This window comes from Pristiophorus japonicus, chromosome 4, assembly GCF_044704955.1.
Source record: "Pristiophorus japonicus isolate sPriJap1 chromosome 4, sPriJap1.hap1, whole genome shotgun sequence".
NCBI lineage: Eukaryota > Metazoa > Chordata > Chondrichthyes > Pristiophoridae > Pristiophorus > Pristiophorus japonicus.
This window is the reverse complement of record NC_091980.1, coordinates 296,819,750-296,833,160: the sequence shown is the minus strand read 5'-3', so window position 1 is coordinate 296,833,160 and position 13,411 is coordinate 296,819,750. Positions and strand designations below refer to the sequence as shown.

The 13,411-nt window shown below is 42.4% G+C and overlaps 2 protein-coding genes across 4 annotated transcripts in view; one reads left to right on the top strand and one right to left on the bottom strand.

Moving 5' to 3' along the window:
• The window catches only part of coq6 (coenzyme Q6 monooxygenase), a 29,855-nt gene extending 19,218 nt beyond the window's left edge, over nt 1-10,637 (top strand). Inside the window, exons 9-12 of the mRNA XM_070879601.1 lie at nt 3,135-3,337; nt 4,515-4,630; nt 6,144-6,310; nt 6,971-10,637. Of these exons, the coding sequence (XP_070735702.1) occupies nt 3,135-3,337; nt 4,515-4,630; nt 6,144-6,310; nt 6,971-7,000 (516 nt within the window). The 3' untranslated portion in view covers nt 7,001-10,637. The remainder of the gene's footprint in view (nt 1-3,134; nt 3,338-4,514; nt 4,631-6,143; nt 6,311-6,970) is intronic.
• Nucleotides 10,638-10,974: 337 nt separating this feature from the next.
• The window catches only part of entpd5a (ectonucleoside triphosphate diphosphohydrolase 5a), an 82,345-nt gene continuing 79,908 nt past the window's right edge, over nt 10,975-13,411 (bottom strand). For all 3 annotated transcript variants that reach the window (XM_070879602.1, XM_070879603.1, XM_070879604.1), the window contains one exon: nt 10,975-12,822. In XM_070879602.1, the coding sequence (XP_070735703.1) occupies nt 12,736-12,822 (87 nt within the window). In that variant the 3' untranslated portion in view covers nt 10,975-12,735. The remainder of the gene's footprint in view (nt 12,823-13,411) is intronic.

Genomic DNA, 13,411 nt, shown 5'->3' with positions numbered 1-13,411 from the left:
GTTGGATTTTGGTCCGTGCAGAGTTCACTGATTTCAGCTGAGGTGATGTTTGGTCTTAGCAGCCAAGGGCTAGAGATTGGGGGGAGGGAGTGGGAGTGGGAGGGGGTGGGAAAAGTCAACCAGGAGTGATGCTTCTGATTACTGTTCATCCTTCCTGGAATGTGCATGCATATAGTCAGGCTGGGTTCTGATGCCCATCCATTTATGTATCTTATTAACACATTGCCTATCTTAACTTCCTGTGGTCACAATTTTTGATCACGTTTTTATGTCTGCATTTAACATTGAAACTGCCAATGGAAATCCTGTATGTAAACAGTTACTTGTAACAGTTTATTTGCTGGTTCTGGCCACTGGGTGATACTGTGGAGTAAGTTTCTGAAGTCTTCCTCCCCAAGATACTGCCATCTAATCTATTCATCAAATGACCATAGGCGACACCATGAACAATTTATCAGCAGTAATTTGAAAGTACAGACTCTTGGCACTTACTGTACAGACTCCTCCCTGCAAAATGGCCACGTATGTGAAGTAATGAAATGGCATCCACAGGGCAAGCTTCCAGCAAGAGTCATCACCATCAGGAGAGGAGGATAGAAAATTGAGGGAAAAAGAATGGAAGCTTCTGTTGCTGTGAATTTTTTAAAAGATTGGTCGTGTTTTATCTTTTAAATGGACTCCTGTGAAGACGCACACTGCAAAGCCATGTCGTACTATGTTCTTACGATGTACAACTTTACAGCACAGTTTGCGTCTGTATTTCCTTTTTTATCTTACCTTGAGCTCTACCAAACTGTGACTGTTCCCTGGCTGTGAAGGCAGGCTGGAGACTTCATCCAAGTACTTTATCCATCTAATGCAAAAGCAAAACACTGCGGATGCTGGAATCGGAAATAGAAACAGCAAACGCTGAAAGCACTCAGCAGGTCAGGCAGCATCTGTGGAGAGAGAAACAGTTAACGTTTCAGGTCGATGACCCTTCGTCAGAACTGGAAAAAGTTAGAGATGTAACAGGTTTTTAAGCAAGTGCAGGGGCAGGGAAAGGGGGTGTGGGGAAAGAACACAAGGGAAGGTCTGTGATCGGGTGGAAGGCAGGAGAGATTAAGAGACAAAAGGGATGATGGTGCAAGGCAAAAGAAGATGGCAATGGGACAAGTTAAGAAACATAAGAACATAAGAAATAGGAGCAGGAATAAGCCATTTGGCCTCTCGAGCCTGCTCTGCCATTTCAAAAGATCATGGCTGAAACAAAAGATGGATCTAGATAGGGTGCAAACGGAGATGGCAGAATCTTCAACAGCTGCTGTGGGAAAGAGGGAAAAAAAAACAAAATAGGGGCAGGGGTTATGGTTTGAAATTGTTGAACTCAATGTTGAGTCCAGAAGGCTGTAAAGTGTCTAGATGAAAGATGAGGTGCTGTTCCTCGAGCTTACGTTGAGCTTCATTGGAATAGTGTAAGAGGCCGAGGACGGAGAGATCAGTGTGGGAGTGGAGTGGAAAATTAAAGTGACAGGCTACCGGAAGCTCGAGGTCACGCTTACGGACTGAACGGAGGTGTTCTGCAAAGCAGTCACCCAATCTGTATTTCGTCTTCCCAATGTAGGGGAGACGTGAGCAGCAAATACGGTATACTGAATTGAAAGAAGTACAAGTAAATTGCTGTTTCACCTGGAAGAAGTGTTTGGGGCCCGGGACAGCAGGAAGGGAGGAGGTAAAAGGGCAGGGGTTGCATCGGGAAGATGCTGTGGGAAGGGGAGGTGGCCTCCTTTCGTGCTGTAAATTTCTATGATTCTGTGAAGGGTCATCAACCTGAAACGTTAACACCGTTTCTCCACAAATGCTGCCTGACTTGCTGAGTATTTTTTCTGTTTTTACTTTATCCATCTTTTTGTTTTGTCTTCTCTCCTTGGGTATGGGCTGTTGCTGCGGTGTGGTTCTACTGGGCCGGTAACCCTCTGGCACCGGTGTCTTGAGACCATGAGTGCAGAACGCTGAGTATTGGTGGGCTGTTTGCCCTCGGGAGCATCACAGCCAAGCCCAATTCTGTCCTCGCATGGACATTCACAGATATGCACTACCTTCCCTACCTATTGGGAGATACTTGGCCTCCACTTGATTCTGCTACATCGTCATTGTGGAAGATTGCCCACAGTTTTATTACTCCCTGACACTACGATTAGAGTCTTGACCTAACCTTAATTTTGAGGTCGATGTGTTTTTTTGGTATGGCTTAATGCAATTGTATAACCCTTTGGGGATTTTTGACCAGTTTTCTACAGAAAGGATTTGGGGCAAAAATACAGCTATTTTTAGAGACAGGCCCAGTAAGGCTGTGAGAATGCTACAATCCTGAGTAGTTGGGAGTTTAAAAAAAAAGGTCAAGCAAGACAACCCGCTGAAGTGGGATAGCGTGGCATATTCATTATTTTGTATTATTACACCAAAACTGGCCTCAGCCCGAGTGCTTTCCCTGTCAATCTTCAAAGAGATTGGAGAAGCACACATCTATTTCAGATCACATGGGCCGAGTATTGTTGTACAGGTTGAACCTCTCTGGTCTGGGACTCTCTGGTCCGGAAACATCCGTAGTTCGCCGTCCGTGGCGGAACTGCCACTTTCCTGGGCTTAGAGCTTACTGCTAAGTGCTCCCGTGATGCTCAGCATCTCACTCCGCTTCCTTATTTTGGAATTGTGGGACCTGACGGCGCAGTGAAGGGGCATCAGACCTGAGACAGACAGAGAAATGACCAATCACCAACATTCCCTGCCTCTCCTCCCTCGGCGATCACCAGCACTGACCTCCCATGGTTCGGAAAATTCTCTGTTTCGGCACTGGTCAGGTCCCGAGGGTGCTCCGAGAGGTTCAACTTGTACCCACCCTTGGGTTACACTGTCGTTTAGTTAGATATTGAGCAGTGTGGGCACAGCCCTATATTTAAGATTCTCTGACTGCTTACGGAAGTGACTTAGCACCACTATTTACCCAAGTGAATATCTATGGCAAAATCTAAATTTCCAACAATTGTGTTGTTATAATATTTTGATTTGTAATGAATGGACCAAAATCTTGATTTATAATATGATCTCAAGAAGAATTATTTTTATTGAATGCTATTTTCTTACTGTTTTTGTAGTGGAGTAATGAGAATCACTCTGAATTCATTGACACTGCCAGCTCCATGTTCAGGACAGCTTTTATGTTCCTGATGCCATCGGGCACGTCAGTGCGGCAACTGCCACCAAGCGTGGCTCACATCGACCCAAAAAGCAGGGCAATGTTTCCACTCGGGCTGGGACATGCCACCAAGTATGTTGGATCACGAGTCGCACTCATCGGGTAAGATAATGGGCCGTTTTATTTCCTCTCCCCATCTCCTTGCGTTGTGACCCATCTGAGGCTGAAAGTCTAGGAAACCCAACTTGCTTCCAGGTCTTAGCCAATGCTGGCCATTGGGAGGTGCACCACAAGACCTGACTGGTTGGCTCTCCCTCTGATTTCGGCAGCAAAGCATTTTGACCCTTGCTCTGTGCCTCCTCACATCAGGACAGAGTAAATCTGAAGCTGCCCATTGGCAGATTCTTGCATCTCATCAATCCGCAGCACGGCCTGTTGCTTCAGTTATCTGCTCTATCCCTGAGCAAGTTCTAATGTGTGATCATGCAGATTCATTCAGCTGCCTCGTCCCTATTCCCTGCCTAAACCTCTCCACACCTCTCCGCCATTTAAGACGCTCCTTTAAAACCTACCTCTTTGACCAAGCTTTTGGGTCACCTGCCTTAATATCCCCTATGTGGCTCGGTGTCACTTTTGTTTGCTAATGCTCCTGTGAAGTGCGTTGAGATGTGAAAGCTGGTATATAAATGAACGTTGTTCTCCATTATGAAATTAAACAAATGCGTGCCGTTGATGTGCAGACTTGCATTTATATAGCATCTCATCACCTCAAATATCTCAAAAAATGCTTCACAAACAATGAATGATTTTGAATTGTAGTGGCCATTGTTGGGTAAACACAAGGCTCTAATCTGTCGGCATCTGATTTGAGTTGAATCGGGAGTTTTAATGATGGTCTGGGGTTCAAATCCTGATTTGGAATCAGAAACAATTAGTGACTGTAATGGAATTTTGCAAATTGGCCATTTAATACTGCGGAAAATGTTGTCTTTTTTTTTTGAGAAGCAAAAGCTATAATTTGGAAGCTAGGTCCTCCTCTAATGAAGTCACCATCATTTACGATGATAAAAAAACTCCTTGTAAATATACCGAGAGTGACAATTCCGAAACCATTGCTTTGCTAAATAAATGCGAGCCTTCAATTTGAGTTTGAACAGTAAATACCGTGTTTAGCACTTTGTGTTAAAACTCAGATTTCCCTTCCTCCATTAGAAATGATGTAAATAAAGCCTTGGTTGCCTTTGATGTGACTGGGTCCCTCGATCTAGTGACCTGGTGGGGCAGATGGTTTCAGTCCCATCATTAATCTTCCCTTGACCTGTAATTTCTCTCTCGGTAGTGATGCTGCTCACAGAGTTCATCCATTAGCAGGCCAGGGAGTCAACCTGGGCTTTGGAGACGTAGCCAGTCTCTCACAACACCTCAGCGAGGCCGCCTTCAACGGCAGAGACCTAGGTAGGAAAATCTTTATGCCTCTGTACAGCGTAAGTGTGCATTGGGTTATTTTGGGTGAAGATGGCAGGCAGGGGGCACCTGGTTATCTTTCTAAGCACACTCACTTTAAGGGGCTTAAATGCTTCTGGACTTTGCAATGCAGAAGGTGCAGTATTTCAGATGAGGCGTTAAATCGAGGCCCTGTCTGCTCTCAATTGAACGTAAAAGATCCCATGGCACTATTTCAAAGAAGAGCAGGGGAGCTATCCCTCGTGTCCTGGCCAATATTTATTCCTCAATCAACATCACTTAAATAAAACAGAGTATCTGGTCATTATCACATTGCTGTTTGTGGGAGCTTGCTGTGTGCAAATTTGGCTGTTGCGTTTCCTACATTACAACACTTCAAAAAGTACCTCATTGGCTGTAAAGCACGCTTTGGGACGTTTGGTAGTTGTGAAAGGCACTGTATAAATGCAAGTCTTTTTTTTCTCTTTATAGACTCACCACCCCCCCACTCCCCGCCTCTCCTCTCTCCTTCCCACACCACCCCCCACTTGCCCAGCAGTGGCTGAGTGAATTGATAACCTAACTGCCCGTGGTGGGATGTGTGTGGTCTGTCCGGGTCTCCCTCCCAAACCTGGCTCTTTGACTGCGGAGGGCATCACAGCCCCACCTGACTCTGTCTTCGCCTGACATTCACGCCCATTTAAAACAGAGATGAGGAGAAATTTCCTCTCTGAGGGTTGTTAATCTGTGGAATTCGCTGCCTCAGAGAACTGTGGAAGCTGGGACATTGAATAAATTTAAGACAGAAATAGACAGTTTCTTAAACGATAAGGGGTTATGGGGAGCGGGCAGGGAAGTGGAGTTGAGTCCATGATCAGATCAGCCATGATCTTATTGAATCGAGGGGCCGTATGGCCTACTCCTGTTTCTATATCCTATGTTCTTATGAATGCTGCCCAACACCAGCAGATAGTGAGTGATCAGCAACACCAGCATAATTGTTTCATTTTGATTCCTGCTCCCAAGCCCAAGGATGCTGATGTCATCTTCAGCACCCCAACTGATATCAGTTCAGCACAGATTACCAACGGAACCTGGCACCTTCAGGCAATAGCAATAGTGTGGGTGAATGCTTTATCTAACTGACTTATCAAGGAGCTGGGCTGAGACTGTCAGTAACTCATCAGGCTGCTTTTAGTAGTCATAAAGAACACACACCTGTTTTTAGGCTGGATTTCAAGCCATCTCATGGAGGGAAAAGAGCAATAATTTATAATCTGTAGCTCATGCCAACTTTCAATCTATTATTTATATTGCTTTTCATCCCCATAAAGATAACTTTCTATTCTGCGGAACATTAACTTCGGTGGAATAAAAAGAGCAAATGCTGGAAACACTCAGCAGGCCAGGCAGCGTTTGTGGAAAGAGAGGACAGAGTTAACGTTTCGGGTCGATGACCTTTCGTCAGAACTGAGTTGACTGTACTGTGTTTTGACTGAGTCACCATCTCCCCTTGTTCATCCAGGATCCACCCAACACCTGAATGCATTTGAGACCGACCGTCAGAGGCATAATCTCCCTATCATGGCTGCAATAGACCTGCTGAAGAGGCTTTATTCCACCAAAAGTGCACCAGTGGTCTTGCTGAGGAGCCTTGGCCTGAACATGACAAATACCGTTGTACCTATTAAGGTAATCAAAGAAACCATTTTTGCTGCACCTTGTAAGGAAGGATGTGATGTATGGAATAAGATAAGGGTTGAATACTGAAAGATTATTTCCACTGGTTTAAGGTAGAGATGGACAGCTTTTTGAACAATAGGAGAGTTGCGAGTTATGGGGAGCAGGCAGGGAAGTGGAGTTGAGGCCAAGATCAGATCAGCCATGATCTTATTGAATGGCGGAGCAGGCTCAAGGGGCCAAATGACCTACTCCTGCTCCTGATTCTCATGTTCTTATGTCTATCAATTGGTAACAAAGGGCAGATAAACTTGGGTTTCGTACTGGAAGCATACAAGGGAAGTTAAAACACATGTTTATCAAAATATGGAATGCATTAGCACAAGTGACTATTGTTAATTAGTTAAACACTGAAACAGGAAAAATATTGGAAAAGGTACAGAAAGTCTGGAGTTGTATCATCCAAGGTTGCTCTTGCACACCACCTAGAGGCCATCTTAGGGTGGCATTGACAGAAGCCTGTGGCTAGGTTGTTCCAGGTTTGTGGCCCTGTCATTTCAAAGATTGAAAAAAGGCTCGCTCTACTGAAGAAAAATGGGTATTTAAGTAAAAGTGACTTGAGTGGTGTCTATGATTTTTTTTTTAAACAAATAACTTTCCATTGTTTTCCAGGAGCAAATCATGGCATTTGTCAGTAAGTGAATTATATTCTGCAACTGTCCTGGATTTCTTGTGTCTCCGGAAGATGCTGCGAGTTCTGGATGCTGTGATGTTTTGTCTTGGGTTCCTGCCATTTGCTCTAAAGGACTGATTTGTAATCTTTTGTAATTTATTACTTTTGAATTGAATACATGGTAAATATTGGACTGATTTGAGCAATGTCACAAAAATTCTTTGCTAGCCTGCATCCCATGTACAGTCTGTCACACAGCGTGGGTGGTGAATAGCGTGTGCTGTCCAAAAATAGTTCGATCGACCCAGACACCCAATCGCTGGTGAGGCTTGTCGCGTGGCTTGTGACAATCCAGTGCATTGTTAGACCTTGAAGAAAGATGCAAGTCCATTCAGACTAGGGATTAAACTAGCGGATTAATAAAAAATGAAAATGTTGGTATGTCAATTGAATGCCTAAATCTTCTAGTATTCAGTAGTCCTGTTAGAGGCTATTTCTTATGTACACTCACATCACTGCCATTTGCTTATGGGAAGGGAGTATACTTGTTCTGCCTGACCAGTATGGGCCCGGAATCGATAAACTCACCGCCTAGTGCCGCCCACGTTTCTCTGCAAGATCCGCCCAGTGTCATTTTCGATGTGGGCTGGAGCGGCCAGCACGGGAGAACTGCTGGGAACCACCCGCTGACGTCAGCGGACGGCCAAGTGGCGCAGCTGACCCTCCCGCCCGCCGAGATGCCAGATTGGTGGGGGCGGGAGTCGGCGCCAGAACGGGGAAGGACCGCTGGCTGGAGGCTGGTTTGTCCCCGACGGTATGAAGATCCTGAAAAAAAAAAAGTTAGTAAACATTTTTTTATTTCCACAGCGATGGGGTCCCCCGAAGGTCTTCTGATGGGTTTTATTTCCTGCTGGTTTTTCTTTGCAGGTCTTCGACCCTCCGTGGGCCCGTCTCCATCCTTGGCGGCACTTGGGCGGCAAGTGCCTTTGCCGCGAGAGTGAGCGCTCCTGCCGCCCAGATTGGCGACTTAAGTCCTTCATTTGCTGCCCGCCGACCTTTGAAGGACCTTCACGCTGAATATCCCACTCAAAGTATCGTCTGGTACCACGGCAGCCCTGCGTGCGGCACTTGGGCAGGCGGGGTCCTTCACCAATTTCGGGCCCTGTGAAAGGACTTCAGAGTGGCGGTGTAAGTCAGACTGTTATTGGGCATCAGGAAATCTCAGAGCCTGGGCCAACAAATTTTAAAGCGAGGGTGAGAAAGCAAACATATTTGAAAAGCATCATAAGAGGGCTACAAATCCTGCTGCTTATAAATGACTTTTTAAAAAAAGGGCATAAAAATGAAATTACAGAAAATTAATACTTCTGTTTTGTTATTTGTAATATTCATTTTGATGTAAATATTGGATCTGATATTGCAGGTGGTATCTTCAGAAGTGGCAAAACTACTGAAGTGAGCAGGGTTTAAAAGGCATGACTGCAAATTAACCCAACCCTTCAGATTGGTAAACCCCAATTACATTGGCCCTGAATTTGCGGTCGGAGGTTTCCCGCGGAGAAATGCCTCCGATCTGCAAATAAAATGGCCGCATACCTGGTGGTCCGGGAGATAGACACTCGCGGTCCTGGGGCTCTCCGGGTACACACGATTAGAGGCCCATGTATCCCAGGGGCCAGGCGTTTTGCAATCGCCCCTGGGATCCCGTGGGCTGGCCCAACAAATTACGTACGTATGGAATCCCCAGAAGCATGAATGGGAATACCCCCCAAAAGTACATGTACACCAAATAAATAAACAAAAATTACATTTAAAATTAAATGCCATTTAATTATTTAAAACAAATTTAATTTTTTGAAAAATAAATGTAAATGTTTTAAAGGGGCTAAAAATAACTAACTTATTGTGGAGGTAATTTTTAATGTTTGGGGGGAAAAAAAAAATTCTGTTCATTTAAACTCTTACACTGGTATGTAAGAATTTCATGGGCATTCACTGGGCAGAAAACCCAGAACTTGTGCGGCCCTTACAGGCATATTCGCACCTCGTATGGGGGTGCAAATTGCTGGCCATTATCACTCAGGCTAAATCTATCTGTGGACTTGTGTCTACACTGAATTTCCACATCTTACAATTCATATTACAGCAGGATGCATTTGGTTTCAAAGTTCAACTTATGATCTTCCTGAATGCAATGGATTGCAAGCACTGAACAGATGAGGACCTTATTTTCTAATCTTGCCTGTTGTGCGTTACCTGGGCAACAGCTTAATGGTTGCTGTTTTGAGAAGTCATTGCACTCCAAAAGCAAATGCATTGTCCTGTTTTTTTTTAATATAAATCACTATATAAATGCAATTTTATTACAGTACCTGTTAATTTAACAGCCTGCTTTTTGCTAATGTTTTACGGATCACTTCTGAAGACATCTCCCTGCCAAAGCAGCAAGAGGTTGTTTTTCTCCACCTTTTCTACCCCATTAAAGAAATGTGATTTGTTTCAGGATCAGAAATCAGTTACTTTTTTTTGCCATATTTCAGTCCGGTAAAATTACCTTACATATTGAATCAATCAACTCATTTCAATCAACAAAATTAGTGTTGCCAGTTTCTCTATTTCCTTTACAAACTAGGCTGTGGGAACATGCTAGTATTTAAAAAAAAAAGTTATTTATGACCATTGTACTAATTCTTGCCAAATAACAGTAGTGCTATAGCTTTCTTGCAAGTTTTAGACACTTGTGGTAGTTTTCACTTAATTTCTATTATGTTATTCTACCAGTAGCAGTTACCTAGAATATTCTATAGGAGAAAATTTGGGGGAAACAAAGATCTGCTTTCTTTGCATTAGATGCTTTATTCGGGTTTATAAAATTGGAGTGAAACTAATTTGCAAAACTTTGAGGATATTATGATTCCAAGTTAGACTGGCGGAAGGCACACCCGAGCTATCTGGTGCTAATCATCTGCAATCCTGAATGTTTTTAAGAGATTGAATTGACGGGCATGCAAAAACTTTTACATCTGTCTCAGTGGACAACTGTGTGCGTGTACACAAGTCTACCATTTGATCTGTTACCTACAGTTCAGAATGAGTGGGTTGATGCACTACAGCCATTACCTTCAATGGGTTTGTGAATTTCATTATGTAGCAACCTCAGTCATTCAGTATTCAGGGCAGGATTCCAAGTTATTTTGTTTTCCTTCCGCCAGTTATATCTCCTTGTGCCATACAGCTTACAGAGCAGAGACAGATTTAGACTGTTTTAAAATAAAATACTATGATGTTGCCATGGTCTAGTTTGTAAAGGAGAATGGATGATTTTCTTTATTTAAAAGACAAAATTATTAGTACAAGTCAGTCAACATTTCAATATGTAGGACATAATTTTACTGGATTAAATAGGATAAAGCAAAAGGTTCACTGCATGCCTGATTTCTGATAAAGCATCCTATGTATAGAGCTCAGTTCCAGGATGAAGGATGAAAGATGAATATTTAGCCTGCATGGGTTGGGAAGTGCAGAAGTGAAGTGATGTCTAGCCACTTGGTCACAGCACATTGCAACACAAACAGCCCATCTCCTTACATGTGTACAATCTATTCATTTATTTTAATGAAACAATTTTTTTTTTTAAAGCCATTCATTAAAAGAAATTGCAGTTATTCTAGTGACTGATTATTCAAATTCAAGAGGAAAACGATGGCAAGGTCTGTGGGTTGCATGCATGGAGTGTTATGAGCCATGTATATTCTATATTTCCAGTTGCAGAGACCAAGTTCAAATGGGACAAACCAGCAACTACGCTGTGCAGATAGGACGGATTGGTCTGGCTTTTAAGCCTAGGTTATGAAGGATTTGGGAGCTGCTGCTAAATGCTCTTGCCTGCAGGTAAAGTGAGAATGCAGATTCTCACCTTTGTTCTAAGTATTCTGGCAGTGTGGCAGAAAGCAACGAAGACAGAGCTAGTATATTATCCAATATTCATTTTTAATTAAAAAAATTGAATATGCAGATACAATTCATGATAAAACATTTGATAATTTACATCACATGTATGATGAGGACTTTTGAAACATTAAATTGCATGTAGATGTCCTCAAATCCTTTCAAAACAAAACCACTGCAAGTGAACCTTTATATAAAATACTCATTAATTACAACCATCATGCAGTTAAATAATATGCAATATACATTTTTTTTAAAAAGCAGCAAGAATCATTTACCACTACAGGAGCTCACATAAATTCTGGAGTACCTAAATGAAGTATAACTAACTGCAAGGAGTTGGCACACAGCAACCATGTGTGTGTTTATCTCTCTGCCAAAAGTGCACTCCTGCTTTCCAGAACCATGAGCTTTAGTTGGTTGAAGGCTGGGCTACGAGCAAGTTCGTTTCTAATTTGAGGGAGGAGTTAAGTTGCAGAGTCAGTGATTGGATACAAGTTTGTGGGATGTGAGTACTACAGCTGTCAATCTGGCTAGACCAGGTGATCTATAAATAGTTTGAACCCTACTCTTGCCAATACGTTTAACAAAAATGCTAATGTAAAAGATGTCATCAAATTTGACAACTTTCTGGCATTGTTTCGATTATGAGAGGTACATCATCCATGTGGCTCGAAGTGAAATATTTGAATTAAACGGTGATTTTAACAGTTGGTTAGTATTTCCAGTACTACTTTGTTATAGCTCTACCTTTAGATTTAAAACACTACAGAACAACAGCATAGTAATCAGCAACCTGAGAGGTCTTACAGAAACAGTAGGACAGCAACAACCGCACAGTGCTGCAGTTTATTACACAAGAGTTGCAACTCATCAGCAGGTTATGGAACAGAGACGACAGAATCTTGCATTTACCAGAGTGGTGGCGATTTAAAAAAACCCAACTAACCTGGTCACTAGGTGGCGTGCAAGATTGGCTGAGGACAGCAGTTTATAGTCATTCTTCACAGGTGAGGTTAAAATACCTACACCCTCCTGCTCACAACCTTTATCTGCTGGTTCAGGCAAAACTGGTTCTCAATAGGAGATTCTAGAGCCCCTATAATTTTAATGGCAATCAACTTCAAGATCGAGCTTCTACTATTTAAGATAACAAATCTAGATTTGTGATCAAATCTGGTGCTTTGGTGCAAGGTGTAATTTTTGAACATCATGGTAACTTAAAAATGTTAACTCGTCTTGTATCATATCACTAGAACAGTAAATCATGCTTTGTTCCTCCTATTTAAAAAATCGGCTGTATTTAATCAAAGTTTTAAACTGATCTGCAGCTTCATATTCTTTTCATGAAGATATATGATTTCCAGTTAGAATGGGAGCATTCACCAAATTAAAATGTTAATAATACAAAGGATTGGAGCATAAAGTTGCTCTCGGACTGCAATAGAAGAGCAGAGTATTGCACAATTAGCATCCTGTGCAATGGTTTGGGACCAAGGAGGCATTGAGGATTTCCAAAATCGGATGGCACTACTACCAAATACGTATTTGTTGCAACTCCAGACATTTCTATTATTTTTCCAATTATTTTATCGATGACATTTCCCACACACCTTCCTCGTGAAACAATGGGAGACCCACGTCAAAGGCGAGATGTCTACTGAGACACATCTTCTCGGGATTGTTTTCAGTGGGTGGAATCCAGTTTGGAATTACTTTCTCAGCAGGTATAAATCACAGCATTCGTACTTTTAAATAGTAACATAATTATGTGCAGCAGTAGTCCCGGATTTTATCCCGGGTTCTTTTTAAATATTCACGGAGTAGTCTTCAGTGACTGGATGAGGTGGAACGCTGCTCCGAGAGCCCAGCTAGTTTCTATATTATTGACTTTCTTGGTCAGCTGTGAAAACAGTAAATGCAAGGATGAGAAATGGTACCACAAAACAAACCTCCATCCAGGGCAAGTCACAAAAGGCAGATAAGCTGGGGCACAATTGGAGTAGAAGGAGTCACAGCAATAGCAATAGATTCTTCAATTTTACTCTTAATTTAGAAAACCCATCATGAGTCCATGAACTGTAAATAATTGAGACATTTGTCATTTAGCTCAAGCATGTCTTTAAGTCACTTGGTCATTTTGGGTTTTAGCATGTCAAAATAAAATCTATTTTCAAAAAAGTTTTCTCTGAATTTTCCTAGATTTTTTGGGGGGGGAAGGCGAGGGGTCCTAATCTCTTCTCCCTCCCACACGGATTTCTTTTTATATAAAATGGTAAAAAGGACATAAAACCTGGAGTTTTAAAATCAGCAATGCAAATTGACTAAAAACCCTCACAAATATTATAATATGCATTGAACACCAGATAATGTACATTTAAATGGGAGGATTTGATTGATGCAGTTCACAAGACTGGTTTTCAATTGCTAATGGCCACCTCGGAATAAACAGCTGGTGATTCTTATAGCCTGAAGGAGATGATGGTTTATTC